This window comes from Acomys minous (genome assembly GCF_964271855.1).
Source record: "Acomys minous genome assembly, chromosome: 13".
Classification (NCBI taxonomy): Eukaryota; Metazoa; Chordata; class Mammalia; order Rodentia; family Muridae; genus Acomys; species Acomys minous.
This window is the reverse complement of record NC_140495.1, coordinates 90,034,083-90,052,854: the sequence shown is the minus strand read 5'-3', so window position 1 is coordinate 90,052,854 and position 18,772 is coordinate 90,034,083. Positions and strand designations below refer to the sequence as shown.

Genomic DNA, 18,772 nt, shown 5'->3' with positions numbered 1-18,772 from the left:
GGTCATGAGATAACCCATATCTGCCATGGGGCACTGTAGCTGTGGCCCCTGTGGCCCTAAAGCATCAGGTCCTTTGAGCCATACCTTGCCCACGATAATCCAATGGCTGGGAAGTTCCTAAAAAAGGGAGCTCTGCACGAGCACGCGTGCATGTGTGCATGCTGAGAGTGTGAAACCAAAGAGAGCCTGGGTAATCCATCCGTCCCTTTTCTCTTGAAGCTCTTTGACCACATCGTCTCCTGCATCTCCGACTTCCTGGACTACATGGGCATCAAAGGCCCCCGGATGCCTCTGGGCTTCACCTTCTCGTTTCCCTGCCAGCAGAAGAGCCTGGACTGTGTGAGTCTCTTGTCCTGTGGACAGCCAGCCTCTGAGAGCACTGACTTCATGTTGCTAGGGCTTCCTCTGACTTCAGTGCTGTCCTTAGATGTCTGGGGTCAGTTTTACATGGCCCATGGGTCACACACACACATCCAACTCCAGAACACCCTAAGGCTCGACTCCTCTGCCGTTGCTGAAAGGGACCACCTTGCCAGGTGGTAGTGGTGGTGGTCGTCGTCGTGGTGATGACGGCACACACCTTTGATTTTAGGCAGAGGCAGGCGGATCTTTGAGTTTGGGGCTAGCCTGATCTACAGAGTGAGTTCCTCAGAGTGAGAGCCAGGGCTACATAGAGAAACCTTGTCTCAAGAAACAAACAAACAAACAAAACCAAAACAAAAAAGGTTTGTGTGACTTCTGAGAACTTTTGGGGTCTCCAGGCACAAAGAATGACCTCCATTATAAAATTTCTAGCTCTTTCTTTCTTTCCTTCCTCCTCTAACCCCACTTCTTTTTTTAAATACCTCCTCCCCGCCCACTTCTTTATGCCTGGCCGGCTTCCAACTTGCAATGTAGCCACATAGCCACAACCTTTTGACCCCCCCCCCCCCCGCCTCTACCTCCTAGGTGCTGTCATTGCAGGTGTGCACCACCACACTGGATTTTTGGGTGCTGGGGTGGAACCCAGAGCTTTGCACGTGCTAGGCAAGTCCTCTGCCAACTAGCCACATCCTCAGCCCTTGGTAACTTTCTTTTTGGCTGGTTGTATGGCCAGGAGCTGGGTACCCATAGGCCCTGGCACACTGCTCTGTTGGAAGAGACTGTTAGTAAATGCTTGCTCAATCTATAGGATGAAAAGCGTCCCAGGCAGGGCATGGGTGCACACTGGCAACTAAAGCTTGGGTACAGGTGGAGGGTTACTGTTAGGTCCCAAGCCTAGGACAAATCTTAGTACCCGTAGCTCCTCCCAGCTTTCCTTGCCCCGCCCACTACCCTAAACCCCTCCCTCCCAGGGGCTGGGCTTCTGTTCTTTTCCACAAACCTGATCCCTATATAACCCAGCCATTTTGGCTGTGCCAGGCTCCTCTTTGGGTTGGTGGCTTCTCTCTTGCTCTCCCTTCCCTTTCTTCCTCTCATCATCCCGTTAAGTCTGTTAGCCATGTTCAATCTGGACTCTTCCCTCCTTCTATCTGCTTTCTCCCTTATATATCTACAATAAGAACCCTCTCCACACCTTAGGGGTCATCATGTCCTCCTCGTTTTATTTCATATTTTTCATCTAGTTACAATTTCTGTCCTTAGGGACTCTCCTACGCCAGACCCATGTGCCAGCTTTCAGCCACTATACAGAGAGGGCCAGGGGTCGGCGGGGGGTGGGGGGGGGCTATTGTGAGTATAGGAATTTTGCCAAATCCCTGGGGGGAGGATCTAGCCAGCCTGTCTGGAAAATATGCAGGCAGCCCTGCATGGCACAAGTGGAGACATGGCCAGCGAGGGAGGGGCCTGATTGCCAGCACTGGGAGAGCCAAGTAAGGTGATGTCATCAGAAAAACTTCAAGCCAAGGAGGTTAACTACAGCCCTGAAAACACAGGGAATGAAGAACTTCAGACAAGCCACATCAAAAGACACACACACACACACACACACACACACACACACACACACACACACACGTCTTTTTAAGCCTTTTTAAATATCAGCAGTTGACTCTCTTCTCCTTAAGAATTTTTTTAGGGTGGGGGTCTTTTTTTTTTTTTTTTGAAAAATGAAATCATTCAGACCACATCTCATTTGCTATCTCATCCCATGCATCCTCCCATTCCTCTTCCCTATGACTGTGACTGAGGGGACCTCCTCCCCCTGAATATAATGCTAGGGTATCAAGTCTCTTCTTTGCGGTCTGCTATCCTTTCTCCGAGTGCCATCAGGCCTCCCCATCAAGGGGACATGGCCAAATATGGGGCACCAGAGTTCTAAGGGCAGGGTTTGACGTTGTCCAGGCTAGCCTCAGATTCCTCGTGTAGCCAAGGATGGCCTAGAACTTCTAATCCTCTTACCTCTGTTTCCCGTGTGCTAGGATAGTGAGTGTGTGCTGTCAAACCTGGTTTGTTTTAGCGGTCAGTGCTGGGGCTTTGTGCACACTGGGCAAGCACTCTCCCATAACTCAGGCTAGCCTAGGACTTAACTATGTACCTTAGGCTGGTCTTGAACTAACTCCTGCTCCAGCCTCTCAAGTGCTGAGAATCTGGGTGTGAGCCTTCACACATACGGCAGGCTGACTCTTCTGAAGTGGGTTGCTTATACTGTCACCTCCCACCCCAACCGCTCTCTCTCTCTCTCTCTCACTCACTCTCTCTCACACTCTCTCTCTCTCTCTCTCTCTCTCTCTCACACACACACACACACACACACACACACACACACACACACATGAGCACACGTGTGGTGCTTTTCCTCCCAGTAGTGCATAACATTAGTCCTGTAATTAATAGTGTCACCACAGTTTTTCCTTTCTTCAGTTACACAGTCAGCAGCTAACCTCATGTGCCTCAGTTTCTCCATCTGTGAAGTGTGATTAGAGAGCAGATATCCGTGAGCATGGTGGGAGGGGCCAGCCCACAGGGATCCACTCACACTTTATTGTCTGAGTGTGATGTCACAGGATCGAGACACACAGCCTCTGTGGTTATGGCCTGGAAGGGAGTGAAGGAGATCCCCCGACACACACAAGGTGGTTGCTTCCCTTTCAGAGCCTGTTATAGGGACAAGCCATACCCAAACACCTGTTTTCTTTATTAAGTGGGGGCAGACAAGTTAAAGCGGCTGCTTTTTGACTCAGAAAAACGGCAGCCAATGACCTTGCAAGTGTAATTCTTGAGACAAGGGGAGGCCCATATCAGAATGGCTAGGATACAATGGTGTATTTTGTTTATGAGGTGAACCAAAGGGGGATTTTTGATTGCTGGACTTCAGTATTTTGCTAGCTGGACCTTGGTAGTCAGCCTCAGGAGGAGGAAGTGGCCAAATAAGAGGGCAGACCTTGGCGGTTAGCTTTAGGAGTGTAATCTGATGGTTTCTTGCAAGGGCAGAGGGGATGGGGGAGAAGGGCAAGGCCGGCCAGAGCCATGCTCGCCAGGCCTGAGCTGGCTACAGTCCCTTCAAGGAGAGTATCAAATTCTCCTGACTAGAAGCATACTCACCCAAGCTCTCTGGCCTTTCTTGTTTTAGGGAATCTTGATCACGTGGACAAAGGGTTTCAAGGCCAGTGACTGCGAGGGTCACGATGTAGCCACTTTACTAAGGGACGCGGTGAAAAGGAGAGAGGTAACTTAATATTTTAAAAATATTTTTTGCCTTGGGGGGGGGAGGGAATCACAGAAATTAAGGGATTTGGGGTGATGGAAGTGTTCTGCAGTCACCGCCAGCCTCAGTGTGGCACTGTATACACACACACACACACACACACACACACACACACACACACACACACAAAACCAATGTGAAAAGGATGATACGCTCAAAGAGAGGTAAAGTCCTGACTCACAGGGGTAGAAAGAGAGAAGCAGTTCCAACCAGACACTGCCCAGCTTCTCAGAACACAAGCATTAGCCATGCATGGCCCTGCTGGGCCAGAATAGACTTAGACAGTGCTGCTACCCTGTGTTCAAGTGCAGAACAGAGTCAGAAAACCAGCACCCGCCAGGCCAGAGCATAAACTAGCAGGATTCAAGGCAGGTCAAGCTGGCCCTTCCCTGGATCCACACCCCCTTTCTTTTTGAAGGAATTTGACCTGGATGTGGTGGCTGTGGTCAACGACACCGTAGGCACCATGATGACCTGTGCATATGAGGAGCCCACTTGTGAAGTCGGACTCATCGTAGGTAAGTGTCCTGAAGGGGTGTCTGTCTTCTCCAGGGAGGGGACATTGGCCTCTTCTGTTTTGTAGGGACTCTGCAGCACAGTCCTTAGTGGGGCGAGGTGGGTGTGGCAGTTGATCCCTTGGTACCATTTATTTACCACCTCTAGAATTCTGTATTGGAGGGAAGGTTGTAGAGGTCCCTTTCCGTACCAACACCCCCACGATGCTGCACAGCACATCAATTATGATGTGCTGTCAGTCAGTGAGCTCTCCAGGAAACAGGCCACAAAATCCCTTATGTGGTAGATGGAGTGGGATGCCTGGGACCAGCCTGTGTGTGTGAGGAGCCCGGAGCTGACTCTCTGGCTGAAATGAAAGCAGAGACCATCTCCGCTCCTGACCATGTTATGCTCTAGCTGGGTGGGGCCAGTGTGCTCCAGGGCACCGTTCCCTGCTGATAGCCACTGTCAAAGTGGCCCCAGCCATATTGGTTGTTTCCTTGTGTTCTAAACCTAGAATGTGTGTGTGTGTGTGTGTGTGTGTGTGTGTGATATGTACGTACAGTGTTTTTGCAGGAATGCATGTGTACACAGTGTGCGTGGAGGTCTAAGAATAACCTTGGATGTCCTCACCTCCACCTGCTGATTTAATAACATAGCCTAACAAAAGCAACCTGGGGGAGAAAGGATTTATTTTAGCTGTCAATTTCAGGTCACAAATAGGCAAGAACTTGAAACAACTAGTCACATCATATCCTTAGTCAAGAGCAGAAAGAAGTGCGCACACGGACTTCCTGGCTTGCTTGCTTGCTTGTGCTCAACTTGACTTCTCCTCCACTCTTAACCAGTTCAGGTCCCCTGCCTAGGGGATGATGCTGCCCACAGTGGGCTGGGTCTTTACACTTCAACCATCATTCCTTCAACTTAATGCAGATGATCTGTCATTGAGACTCTCTTCTGAGGTGATTCTAGGTTGTGCCAAGTTGACAATTAAAGTTAATTATTGCACCCCCCCCAAACACTTTTCTACGCACCACCCCCCAAACACTTAGTCACCAACATCTGCAGTGTTGCCCCTGTCTGAAGATCACTTCCAGTGTCTGAAGGTTGGGATGGGACTCACAGGCTGCCCTCTGGCACCAGGGAAGCTTTTGTATTTGTTATTAAGCCACTCCGAACAATGTTGAAACAGGGCATCAGGCAGCACATCCAGGGAAGGGTATTTGGCGTCTACCTCTGAGATTTTATTCACGCCTTCTGTTCTCCACCCAGCCCTGCCCAGCCTTTTGCCTGTGAATGGGCTTAGGTGGGACCTGCAAACCCAGCGTGACTTGGCATATTCTCTTGTTCTGGGCCAGGCCTCACCTTACTGCCTGGGAGCTCAAGCCTGTCCAGGTCGACACAGCACAGTTCTGACCCAACCAGTTTTTTCTTGCCACCATCAATTGACCTATTTGCCCAGAATTCTAATGGCCAAGAAATACACATTACATATTTTGGCTTTTTTTTTTTTAAATCTTCTTTTTCCAGGGTTCCTTCCCACCCCCACCCCCCCATCCCCTTTCATACTTTGAATGGAAGGGAACTGAGAAAACAGACAATCCAGTGGCATTATCAGGAGTGCCTGGGAATCCTGCATAGGTTTTTCAGATGGGTTATGCCTTTGGTCTGGCCAGCAGGGATAGGGGCATGGGGTACACCTTTGAACTGAGTGAAAGCTGACCTGTATCCCTGGAGGCTTTTCTATGGTGTGTGTAGTTATAGGCAGCAGACTTTCTGGGAGCCTCACTCCAGACCCCTTGAGTCCAGCTGGACTGAAAATGGCCACATGACCTCTCCGGGGCCTGGTTGAGGGGAAGGGCTCTATGGTAGATATAAGGGAGAGTTTGTCAGGAGGCATCTGGAAGAGTCCACGCTGAACATGGCCAGCAGAAGAGAGACTGGGCCAGGAGGGGAGAGGTGGGGGATGAGGGGCGCAGGAGGGGAAGAGAGAGAAGAGGATGCCAAGAGAGCTCGTTGACAAGATGGCTGAGTGATACAGGAAAGAAAAGCGTGGGGGTAGGGAGGGGAAGCCGGGTCTCTGGGTTGGAGGGTTATGGGGAGGGTGAGAAGTGTGGGAGGAGCCAAGCCACGGTACCAAGTGAGACTTGTCCGGGTTTAAGACCTGACCAAGATCTTCATGAACACGGGTTCCCAGGCATGGGGGCTCCTTGACTAAGTCCAGTGACCACAAGCCTGAGGTCGTGACCTTAAACCTACTGTCCAGGCTAGTGCATAGATCTCAGTGGCTAAAGGCTCCTGATGCCAAGCCTCATGGTCTAAGCTAGATTCCAAGGTCCACTCTACAGTAGAGTAAGAGAACAGAAGTCCCCTGCAAGTTGAACTCTGATCCCTCACATGCGCAGGCCCATACATGTGTGTACCCCCTCTTTTCTACCCCCTCTTCCATAGAGATCCCTGAGCCTTGGCAGGAAGGGACTCTACCAACTGAGGTACATGCCCAGCGAAAGAGGGGGGGGGGCGAGAATTGAGACGGGATTTCTCTGTGTGGCCTTGGCTGTCCTAGAACTTAATCTGTAGACCAGGCTGGCCTCAAACTCACAGAGATCTATGTGCCTCCGCCTTCCAAGTGCTGGGGTTAAATTAAATGTATGTGTCACCACTGCCCAGCATATATTTCTTTCTTTCTCTTTTTAAAAAACGTATATTTGCTGTTTGGCCTACATGTATGTCTGAGTGAGGGAGTCAGATCCACTGAAATCTGAGTTACAGCGACGTGAGTGCTGGGAATAACCCGGGTCCTCTGGGAGAGCAGCCAGTGCTCTTAACTGCTGAGCCATCTCTCCAGCCCTATAGCTTGTTTTTTGGTTTGTTTGCCTTTGTTTTTTTGGGACATGGTTTCTCTGTGTAGCTCTGGCTGTCCTGGAACTTGCCTATAGACCAGGCTGGCCTAGAACTCACAGAGATCCACCTGTCTCTGCTTCTCAAATGCTAGGATTAAAGGTGTATGCCACCGCTGCCTAGCTGGGTGTATTTTTTTTGAAATTGAACAAAACGTCTTTGTTTTCCTAGTGATTCTAGGACAACTTAAATTTAAATGACAAATCTGAGGTAAACTACAAAGAGGGATGAATTAATTTACCTTTCAAACAAACAAACAAAACCATGGTTTCTCTAAATTACCCTAGCCAGCCTGGCACTTATTACATTGACTAGGCTGGCCTTGAACTTACAGCAATCCTTAAGTGTCCACCTCCACCTCCCATGACACCCAACTTTGAGTAATTTACTTTATGCCTAAAGCCTCACCTGCCTGTTCAGACAGGCCTGTATTTATGTTGGTAGATGCTCTTACAACAGAGGGATGCATTGCTAGTGGGGAATATTCAGATCAGGGGGAACGGAAAACACACACACACACACACACACACACACACACACACACACACACACACACACCCTACAATGCATACGCACATATACCAGGAGCATGCACACACAGTAGCCAGAGGACTGTCTACTTTTGTCCCTCACCTGTTCACTTGTCTTCTCTTATACAAAGAAGTCAGGGCCTAGACCTAGGCAACAAGCTCCTGAGTGCTGGAGGACGCAGCCCACCTTTCTAAGCAACCGCTCCTTGACTTGTGGGTATCACAGACTGTCTTAGGTAGGGTTACCATTGCTGGGATGAAACACCATGTCCAAAGCATGGGGAGGAAAGGGTTTATTTGGCTTAAGCTTCTACATCACTGTTCATTATCAGAGGAAGACAGGGCAGGAACTCAAGCAGGGCAGGAACTTGGAGGCAGGAGCTGATGCAGAGGCTATGGAGGAGTGCTGCTTACTGGCTTGCTCCCCATGGCTTGCTCAACCTGCTTTCTTGTAAAACCCCCGGACCACCAGCCCAGGGTTGGAACCACCCAAATGGGCTGGGCCTTCCCCTATCAATCACTAGTTAAGAGATGCCCTACAGGCTTGCCTACAGCCTGATCTTACTGAGACATTTTCTCAGTTGAGTGAGGCTCCGCCCTCCAGGATGGCCCTAGCTTGTGTCAAGCTGACATAACCAGCCTTCAGACTATCTGCTACTTCTGAGACAAGGAGCATTCCTCAGGGTGGCCTGTGGTTCCCATGGCTTAGAAGCCTCTGGTTTCTATTCTTGAACTCTCCAGAGTGCATGCTTATCCCCTAGGACTGGGGAAGGAGCGCAAGTCAATGCAGTTTTAGCCCACAAGGGGTGACGTAAGCAAACTGGGAAATGCGCTTTCAGTTTTATAGTTACTCATTTTAAAATTCTCTCTCTCTCTCTCTCTCTCTCTCTCTCTCTCTCTCTCTCCCTCCTCCATCCCCTCCCTCCTCTCTCTCTTTCGCTGGGTATGTAGCTCAGTTGGTAGAGTCCCTTCCTGCCAAGGCTCAGGGATCTCTGTGGAAGAGGGGGTAGAAGATTATAAGAGCCAGAGGTGGTTGGCTACTCTAGAACTAGTCTTTTGCACACGTCAGGACATTTGAACACATGAAACCAGAGGCTCTGACTGCAGGCACAGGACCTGTGCAAAGTCAAGGCGGACAAAATCCCAGCATAGATTGGGTGGTAAGGGGGCATCATGAAATCCCCACCGCTAGCTGAGGAGCTATTAGCCATTGATGGCTACTGCATGGGGCGGGGACAGAGAGTCAGGGTCTCAGTTTTCTGTGGCGATTTGGACCCTGAGAAGCCTCCTTATGCTCCAAAAGATGGTCCCACCCTAATGCACATGCTGCCAGCGTTAACTGGGCTCAGCGGAGCTGAGAGGGGAAAATGGTAGAGGATGGGGGGGGGGAGGTTTGGAGGGTAGGGGATGGGATATATTTAATCCAAATATATGCATGTATGACTGTTAAAATTTTATAGTAACCCCTACCCTCTATCAGAGCGCCAGGCACAAAACCCCTGGTGTGGCCCCATCACTGACCTCTGGCCCTGCTTCTTAGGGACCGGCAGCAATGCCTGCTACATGGAAGAGATGAAGAACGTGGAGATGGTGGAGGGGAACAAGGGACAGATGTGCATCAACATGGAGTGGGGCGCCTTTGGCGACAACGGCTGCCTGGATGACATCAGAACAGACTTTGACAAAGTGGTGGACGAATATTCTCTAAACGCCGGGAAACAAAGGTAATGAGCCCGATGGAGCACGCACAAAGAGATGGGTGGTGAGCCTGGCCAGCGCCCCCGTTCTAACCTGCAGGAAGTGTTTCCTGTTGGAGGGCGTCTGCAACAGGGCCTCGGAAACCCATCCCTTTGGTATAATTGGTTTTTTGATTCCTAGCACGGTGTAGGATTATTCCCAGAAGAGACAGAGACTACTAGTAGAAGTAGTGCCCCATTTCCCCTTTGGGGACTGCTTTTGAGGGCTTTCTAGGGTGGGTGAGGTAGATGCCCTTCCCGCTGCAAGCTCCTGCGCCCCCTAGCGGCTGCTCCAGGTTTTGCAGTGCAGATCTCAGATTGGTTCTGAAATGGCAGTGTCCATTTGAAATGAGATGATGGTCCCAGTCTCCCAAGAAGGTTGTTGGATGGCATAACTAGGACGAGATGGTCCAAGTCATGTCCTTTGGAAAATAAATTGACTTGAACCTGTTGTGGCCCACCCGACTTTTCCCCGCCTTGTGTTCAATAAAAAAAAAAAAAAAAAGCAAAGAACTTTCTCTGTCCATTTAAGACTCAGCTGAGCCATTTGCTTAGTCTGAAACTCTGTCCTGAATACTTTGCTGAGGGCCGTGTACTGTGTTGGGCTGTGACCTGGCTGAGTGAGACACCTACTGCCACCAGTCACTGCCATGGTGACAAGAGGAAGGGAGTCTGTGCATGCCCTGTAGAAGGGGAAGGTGTGAGGGAGCCTGGAGTGGGAGAGAGCAAGTCTGAGGTGGGCCTCCGTGGGGTGTGACTTGCGGCTTGGAGCGGAATAGGATGAGGATAGGCAAAGACAGCGAGGTCACTGCAGAGGGAGGCCACCTAACACAGCTTTCTGTGACTGCCGAAGGCATCCGTGTGGGGAGGATGGAGGGCTTCCTAGACCCCTCTCTGCCTGTGCCAGGGAGGCACAGGGCAGGCTCGTGACAGTGCCCATACCCTTGGCGGGCAGTCACAGGTCCGGACTGACTGCTGGGCTGAGAGCGTGGTCCCCCGTGCCCAGCAGCCTCCCTTCTCCCTGATCCAGGTTTGAGAAGATGATCAGTGGGATGTACCTGGGTGAGATTGTCCGTAACATCCTGATCGACTTCACCAAGAAAGGATTCCTCTTCCGGGGACAGATCTCTGAGCCACTCAAGACTCGAGGCATCTTTGAGACCAAGTTTCTCTCTCAGATTGAGAGGTGAGTAGGGAGGGGGGTTTTGATCATCATTTTGCCTTCTGCTTCTAGGAATCTGAGTATTCTAGGTGTGTCACATAAGCAGAAGCCTACAGTATGATTGCTTTTGTTTGGAGTACTGTATACTTAGCATAGCATTTTTAAGGCTCATCCATGTTGTGCCCCCTCTTTTCAGGGCTGAGTAATATTCCATTGGGTGCACCTATCCCATTTTGTCTTCCCGCTTCTACTACACTCTGGCAACTCGGATTGTTTCCATTTGGCTCTTCTAAATGATACTATGAACACTGGGGAGTAAATATTTGGTCCCTGCTTTTATGTCTCTCACCCATACACTCACAAGTGGGCTTGCTGGACCCTACAGTAATTACGTTTTAAATTTTCCTAAGGAACCACCTTCCTGATTTCTAAAATGTCCACTCTCTTCCACATTTCCCAGCACCCTCACTCAAAGCTGCCAGTTTCTGACATCCTTATAGCAAAGGACGAAAACAAAACAGAACAGAGTTACATAGGTTCTGTAAGGTCTTTTTAAAGTTAGTGTTTGGGAGGAGGAAGGTAAACAGTACACTGAGGAAAACACTTGCTTTGTATGTGACAAGAGGCAGAGGCGAGGCATGGCATGGGGGGAGGGCAGATCCCTACAGTTCTGATCTTGAGACCTGCCCTATCTTTGACCAGGTGCTTTAGTGACTCAGTTTCCCTGGGCCTCATTTTCTGCTCTTTAAAATGGGACTGAGGAGCACCGTGTATAGTGAGTGGTCCAGGCCAGAGGATCAGGAGTTCTAGGCCACACTCAGCTACTTAGTGCATTTGGGGCCTGCCTGGGCTATTTGAGAACTTGTCTCAAGTGCAGACCAAGGTAGCAAATGTGTATAAAAAACATACCACGCACGTCCTTGAGGAAGGCTAGCCAGTCTTATTTCAGCTCTCTGTTTAATAGGAGAACAGAAAGCCTTGGGGTGCACTGGGCAGGTCATGTGACCATTAAGCAAGGGAACGAAGGCCATCTCACTAATAGGATGCAAATTAAACCATGGTGCCATAACAAATGGCATTTAAAAAAAAAAGATAATTCTGTGTGTGACTGTGAGTGAGCTGTGACATGCTGGGCTACAGTGTGAACAAGTCAGACAACTTTTCAGGAGTCAGCTCCCTTCTCCCACATTGAGGGGTGACTCTTGTTCCAGGCGGGCCCTCCCATTTGCTATGGGGGTGCCTCTGGCTTTTTTTTTTTAAACATGAGCTCTAGAGTCAACTTCAGTTCACTAGGCTTTCACAACCAGCGCTTTGCTCACTGAGCCACCTCATGGCCCTGATATCGTTCTTAGGAAGTTACTAAAAGAAGTGGGGGTGGTTCAAGACAGGGTTTCTCTGTGAAGCCCTGGCCATACTGAACTCGCTTTGTAGACCAGGCTGGGCTCAAACTCAGAGATACACCTGCATCCTGAGTGCTGGGATTAAAGGCGTGCGCCACCACTGCCTGGCTGGAATTTACATATTTTCAAAGTGGTCATTCCTCGATGGTGTCATGGTGAGGTGGGTAGGTGGTGAGTTTCTAGGACATCTTGGGCGACTCTTTCAAAAAAAGAGGAGGGAAAGAAAATCTAAGAAAGCTATTAGCACTTTCTAGATAATGGATCATTTTAGTTTTTCTTGGTTTTCTACATTCTGTAGCATGTAATACATTGGGTCTCATTAAAAAGCTTAAAGCAGCTGGGCAGTGGCACATACTTTTAATCCCAGCACTCAGGAGGTAGAGGCAGGCAGATCTCTCAGTTCATCGCCAGCCTGGTCTACAGAGTGAGTTTCAGCACAGCCTGGGCTACACAAAGAAACTCTGTTTTGAAAAACCACACACACACACATTAAAGTAGTGGTTCTCAGCCTCCTAATGCTGAGACCTTTTAATACAGTTCCTCATGTTGTGGTGACCCCCAGCCATAAAATTATTTTTACTGCTACTTCATCGCTGTAATTTTGCTAGTTATTAATTGTAATATAAATATCCTTGTTTTCTGATGGTCTTAAGCAGCCCTTTTAAAAAGGTTATGACCCACAAGTTGAGAAACACTGATTTAAAGCAATGGGCTAGAGCGATGGCTCCCTGGCTAAGAGCCCACACTGCTCTTGCAGAGGACATGATTTTGGTTCCCAGCACTCAAGTTCACAGGCCACCTGTGACTCCAGCTCCAGGGGACCTGACGCCCCTGGCTGCCACAGGCACCTGAAACCTCTCACCTCTTCTGAAAGTCCACTGTGTGGCTCTCAGCATAACCAAGTATGTCATAGCTTCCTGTTATCGCTTCAGAGACAGGGGCTCTGGCGCCCTCTTCTGGCCTCGGTGGGATACACACAGACACACCTACCTACAAGAGTGTGTGTGTGTGTGTGTGTGTGTGTGTGTGTGTGTGTGTGTGTGTGTGTACATATATACTTAATTTAAAAATCTATTTAGACGGGAAATCAATCCCTAAGATGCTAGAGTGATCGGCTTCTTGTCCTTCCCAGTGACCGATTAGCGCTGCTCCAGGTGCGGGCCATCCTCCAGCAGCTGGGCATAAACAGCACGTGTGACGACAGTATCCTGGTGAAGACCGTGTGCGGGGTGGTGTCCAAGAGGGCGGCTCAGCTGTGTGGTGCAGGCATGGCAGCCGTGGTGGAAAAGATTAGGGAGAACAGAGGCCTAGACCATCTGAATGTGACCGTGGGAGTGGACGGGACGCTCTACAAACTTCACCCACAGTGAGTACGGCTTCCCCTTGGCTGGTTGGGTTACAGGGTGCCAACACAATTCCTCAGGGAGGTATAGCAGCTTGTGGCTGGGCATTTGGGGACAGGAGCCCAAGACAATTAGCCCCGCTCCCCTCCCCTCCACCGCCCCCCCACTGTTTGATGGGACTTTGGGAAGCCAGAGGCAGGTTTCACTGGGCTAGCTCACACTGGCAGGGTGTGGCATTCTCCCTCCTTCTCTTTGGCTCTCTGAGATAGGGCTGTGTGCATTGCACGCACGGAGCTCTGGGCTCTCTCCCCAGGACAACACGAGCCAGGCATCTGAGGGAGCTTGAGGCTGCCCTGGACTGCCACCCCTCACCGAGTCTAGCTCCTGACAGGGCTAGAAATGCTATGTTTCAAGTAGGGGCCCCTAGCAGGTGTCCACCAGAGGCACGAGCCATTGCTCAGAGCCTCAGCCTAACTCTTGACAGAGTTCAGCACAGAATGCTATGGGGGCTGCTCTCTTCTGCTGTGGGCTCTGGGTGCCAGCTCTGGAAGATGAGCTTTTGTTTTTCGACGCGGGGTTCCTGTGTGTAACACCACTGTCCTGGACTCACTTTGTAGACCAAGTTGGGCTCGAACTCACAGAGAGCTGCCTGCCTCTGCCTCCCAAGTGCTGGGATTAAAGGCGTGTGCCACCACTGCCCAGCTATTTGTTCCCAGGCTTCGGAGACAGATTTTTCAGGTCCTCTAGGACCACCAAGATGTGGGGTGGGCGTCTGAGGGCTGTATTTGTACATACCTCCCTGTGGGAGGCTGTTATTATAACAGACCTGAACATAAGCCTTCTCAACCATGCCTGGTTTTTGTTGTTATATATTCTTAAGACAGTCTTACTTAGCTCAGGCTGGCCTCAAACTTGATAGCTGAGGATGTCCTTGAATTTCTGATCTTCCTTGCCTCCACCTCCCTAAGGCTGGAAATCAAATTCAGGGCAGACGCTCTACCAAATGAGCAAGCCCAGTTTGCAGCCCAACCAACCACAGCTGATTTTCCGCAGCCCCCTCCCTCCCCTTTCTCCAGTACTTGTGAGTCAAGCCCAGCTTTTCCGTTGTCTCTCATCTTTTCAGCTTCTCCAAAATCATGCACCAAACTGTGAAGGAACTGTCACCGAAGTGCACCGTGTCCTTCCTCCTGTCTGAAGACGGCAGCGGCAAGGGGGCCGCCCTTATCACGGCTGTGGGCGTGCGGCTCAGAGAGGGTATGAACGCCTAGGAGCCAGGGTCCTTCCAGGCCCCAAGCCCAGCACCCTTCCAGCACTCCTCTCTAGAACCGATGACCCCACCCCACCCCTGTTCCACCCAACAAGCCCTGCTGGGAGACCCAGCGCCGGAGCCCAGTATGCCGCAGAGGGAGGAAGGGAACCACGGTAACGGAACGCGATATTGAATGCCACACTGAGCGCGTGCTGTTGACGACTTCTCGCCTGGACCCCTCACTCCTACCCTGCCACTCTGCATGATTCAAGTTCGACCTGGCCATGCATCTCCCATGTGTGAATGTAGTGGCACCCACGTCTACTGCCGACGTCCAGCCAGAAAAAGAGTCCCCATCTTGGACCCGCCTTCCGGGCCTTCCAAGCCCACCCTTGGAGTCACCTCCCTCGTGTGAAGTGTATTATCACCAGCAGACACTGCCGGACTCCTGCCCACAAGGGCATGACCTGAAGGGCGAGTGTGGACATTGGCACTGCTGTTTCCTTACCCCCCCCCTTCCTCCCCCCCCCCCCCCAGCACCCGCTGCAGCCTGCCATCCCATCTGGATGTACCGATGCCACTGAATCGTGTGTCCGTGGAACCAGTCCTAGCCACATTATGACAGTCTTGCATTTTGTTTGTCTCGTGATGATGGTGGGGGCAGGTAGATGGGCAGTACTGTGGGAAGGCATCTTGTCTCCACCTTGATAGAAGGAACCAACCCACAAAACAACGCCATCATTGGGATCTCCCATCGCTTTAGTGAGCCTTGTTGTACGACTAGTAAACTTTGTACCAATTCAAAAGCCAGAGTGATGCTTGCTTCCTGTGGGGGAGGGGCACCTTAGGATGGCAACAGCTAGACTAAGGGTTTTAGGGACCCTTGGGTTGGGGAGAAATGTGATCCCAGCACATGGGGGCAGAGGCATGAGTTCAAGGCCCTTCTTGGCTATATAGTTTCCTGACAGCCTATCCTACATGAGATCCCAGGTCAAACGCCCACGCCTATAAAATCCCAGCACTTGGGAGACAGAGGCAGGCAGTATCTGTGAGTTCAAAGCCAGCCTGGTCTACAAAGTGAGTCCAGGACAACCACAGCTACATAGAGAAATCCTGTCTCAAAAAACAAAAACCAAAAAAACCCAAAAAACCCCCAAAACTCGAGAGGCAGAGGTAGGTGGATCTCTGTGAGTTTGAGGCTAGCCTTGTCTACAAAGTGAGTCCAGGACAACCAAGGCTACACTAAGAAACCTGTCTCGAAAAACCAAGAAAAGAAAGAAAAGTCTTCAACCCTTAGGGTTGGTTTAAAAAAGAGCTTCTCCACTTCAGGATGTCACAGAAGTAGCCTCTGGCCTGATCTCCCAGCACCTGCCTTGTAGTCCCCACACCCTAAACCTCAACCTCATGGCCTAGAAAAAAATGTCTGTCCTCTTCAGTCCTTGGAGGACAGTGAACTTGACCTTCCGGGGCTGGCTCGACTTAGTGAGTAGGCAATGCAGCCCTTGGTAATAGGGGGGTTGTCCAGGAGTTTTCAAGATCAAGGCCAGTCCTTTGGACAGACAAAATTGAATAACCAGAGAGAGAGAGAAGACGAAGCCATGGAGAGTAAAAGCAGTTACTTTGGAAGTGGAGGCGTCCTTAAGACTGGGGTCCGCCCAGCTGACACTGGCTTGTATATTCCACAGAGCTTCTGAGTCCTCCGTTCTCCCTAGTGGCCCCATGCCTTCCCCTGGCAATGACTTTTGGGAACTAGAAGCTGCCATCTCAGGGACCCTACCTTTACTTACCCTGCCTATGTGTGTTTCTCTAAATCCTGTTCAGTCCCGCCTTCTCAGAGATTGACAGATGCTGAGACAGCAGGGTTTAGGAGGAGTTGATATGTATGGGCAGGGAAGGAGGGAGGGGAGGGGGGAGAGGGATGTGGAAGGAAGGAAGGGGGGGGGAGAGAGGGAGAGGAGAGAAAATCTCCCATGAGGTAGTCTTCTGAAGTCAGTTCAGGGGAGGCTGTAGTCAGATTGCAGTGAGGGATGCATCCACCTGCAGGATGCCATAGGAGCCAGGGGGCTGACGGAGTGAGGGGCAAGAACAGCAGAGGCCATCGCAGTAAGAGGAATATAGGACGCCTAGAGTGACCATTCCCACATGGTGGCAGTTGGCTCAATAAAATCCTGTTAGGGATAGTGAGGAGAACAGACAGGATTGTTTGGGACTTTGAGGGCCTCAGTGGCTCACAGGAGTTGAATCTCCTTTTGGAAAGGGGGCCACTTTTCCATTAGGTGCCGCTTCTTGTCGCTGGTGTGATGGGCCCAGAGTGAAAGAGTCCGTGCCAGCCACCTTAACTTGCATAGACATGGATTAAATGACAGAAGGCTGCTTCCAATTGGGACTCGGGTGTTTCTGGCCAGAGTTAGGCCCCTGGGACACAGTCAGGGAGGTCTCCTGCCCCTCACTCTAGGACCCCTTGTTTACATTCAGGAAGGATTTGTTGGACCTTGGTGACACGCATGGTCAGTGTCACCAGATGGTTAGTTTCAGTCTCAGGCAACAAATCCCTTGAAAGGAAAAGCTCATCATACAAGGCTTCCAAAGGGACTGATCCCAGTTGTCCTTAAGCTGCCAGGCCTAAGGAGAGCAACTTTGTTCAAGGAGTTTGGAGTTTCTTGCATTCATTTAGCAAGATGCCTTTTCAGTATCACATTTGCTCTTTGTATCTCTCTAGAAGGCTGTGGGTGCCAGGCACAGTGGAGATTAAAGGATCCCCAAGGCCCTGGGTACATTCTGTCTTGAAGTCTGATCCACTGTCACTGTATATCCTTAGGTACCCACAAACCTATGAATTACTTCATTTAGAACAGTTATTATGGGCTGAAGAGATGGCTCAGAGGTTAAGAGCGCTGACTGCTCTTCCAGAGGTCTTGAGTTCAACTCCCAGCATCCACATGGTGGCTCACAACCATCTAGATTGTGATCTGACGCCCTCTTCTGGCTTACAGGTGTACATGCAGGCAGAGCACTATATACATAATAAATCCTTAAAAAAAAAAAAAACAGTTATTACCTCCCCATGCTTTTCCCATTTGACAAGGAAAGGATTCAACTCAGCCAAAGGAAGTGTCCACTCACACAAGGAAAGACAGGTCTTTGGTGCCTCTGGACCCACCAGTCCTCTTCTGGGTACTTGGCTCTGCACCAGGGGGAGACAGCTTCATTTGGTCCTTTTGGCCTGTCTCATACCTCTGAGCCATCGAATGATCACATCTGATATTCCTTTCCCCATAAACGTTTCCTCTGCTAGTCGGATGGATCTCTCCTTCCCTAAATGGTATAATTAAAGGAGAGATTTTAGAATCTTCTACTATAAGGAAACAGCAGCCATTCATGACTTAGGGGGCAACCCACCATCCACGATGGTCCAGAGTGCAGCCATCTTTGGGGAACCTCTTCCATTTTAGGGGTGGTATAGCATGTCCTCACAGGGGTTGGAAGAAGGGAGCCTTTCCAAAGGAGAGTGTCTTAGCTACTATTGCTGCACCGGGGCCAAAAGCAACTGAGGAAGAAAGAGTTTACTTAGCTTACATACCTGAATCACAAGTCTATTGAGGGAAGCCAAGGCAGGAAGTCAAACCAGAGTGGAGTCGGGAGCTGATGCAGAAGCCATAGAGCAATGCTCACGCTTACTGGCTTGCTCAGCCTTTTTTTTTTTTTTTTTTTTTTTTTTTTTTTTTTTTAAGATTATTAAGTATACAGCGTTCTACCTGCATGGACATCTGCAGGCCAGAAGAGGGCACCATATCTCATTATAGATGGTTGTGAGCCTCCATGTGGTTGCTAGGAATTGAACTCATGACCTCTGGAAGAGCAACCAGAGCTCCCAACCACTGAGCCATCTCTCCAGCCCCAGCCTGCTTTCTTATAGAACCCAGGACCACCAGCCCAGGGATGGAACCACCCACAATGGGCTGGGCCCTCCCCCATCAGTCGCTAATTAAGGAAATGCCTTACAGGCTTGCCTACAACTAGATCTTCTGGAGGCATTTTCCCAACTGAAGCTTCCTCCCCTCATGAGGCTAGCTTGTGTGAAGTTGCCATAAGCGGGCTGGCTCAGAGGAAACAGTCCCTCTGGTCTCAATGCCGCTGCTTTAGCAGCAGAACCTACTAGGTGGCTGCCCAAGGTCGCCGAGGCCTCACCGGTCTGATGCGCATTGCATTGCTGCATGGCTGCCACATGAGCGAGCTGAACTGCCTCAACTAGATGGGGGGTCCCAGATGTT

General features: G+C 50.4%; 1 protein-coding gene across 4 annotated transcripts in view; it reads left to right on the top strand.

The window, feature by feature from the left end:
- HK1 (hexokinase 1) overlaps window positions 1–15,307 on the top strand; it is a 104,870-nt gene extending 89,563 nt beyond the window's left edge. For all 4 annotated transcript variants that reach the window (XM_084751934.1, XM_084751935.1, XM_084751933.1 and 1 more), the window contains 7 exons: window positions 220–339; window positions 3,551–3,646; window positions 4,104–4,203; window positions 9,152–9,335; window positions 10,378–10,533; window positions 13,042–13,275; window positions 14,376–15,307. In XM_084751934.1, coding sequence (XP_084608060.1) covers window positions 220–339; window positions 3,551–3,646; window positions 4,104–4,203; window positions 9,152–9,335; window positions 10,378–10,533; window positions 13,042–13,275; window positions 14,376–14,520 — 1,035 coding nt within the window. In that variant the 3' untranslated portion in view covers window positions 14,521–15,307. The remainder of the gene's footprint in view (window positions 1–219; window positions 340–3,550; window positions 3,647–4,103; window positions 4,204–9,151; window positions 9,336–10,377; window positions 10,534–13,041; window positions 13,276–14,375) is intronic.
- Window positions 15,308–18,772: the final 3,465 nt, after the last annotated feature.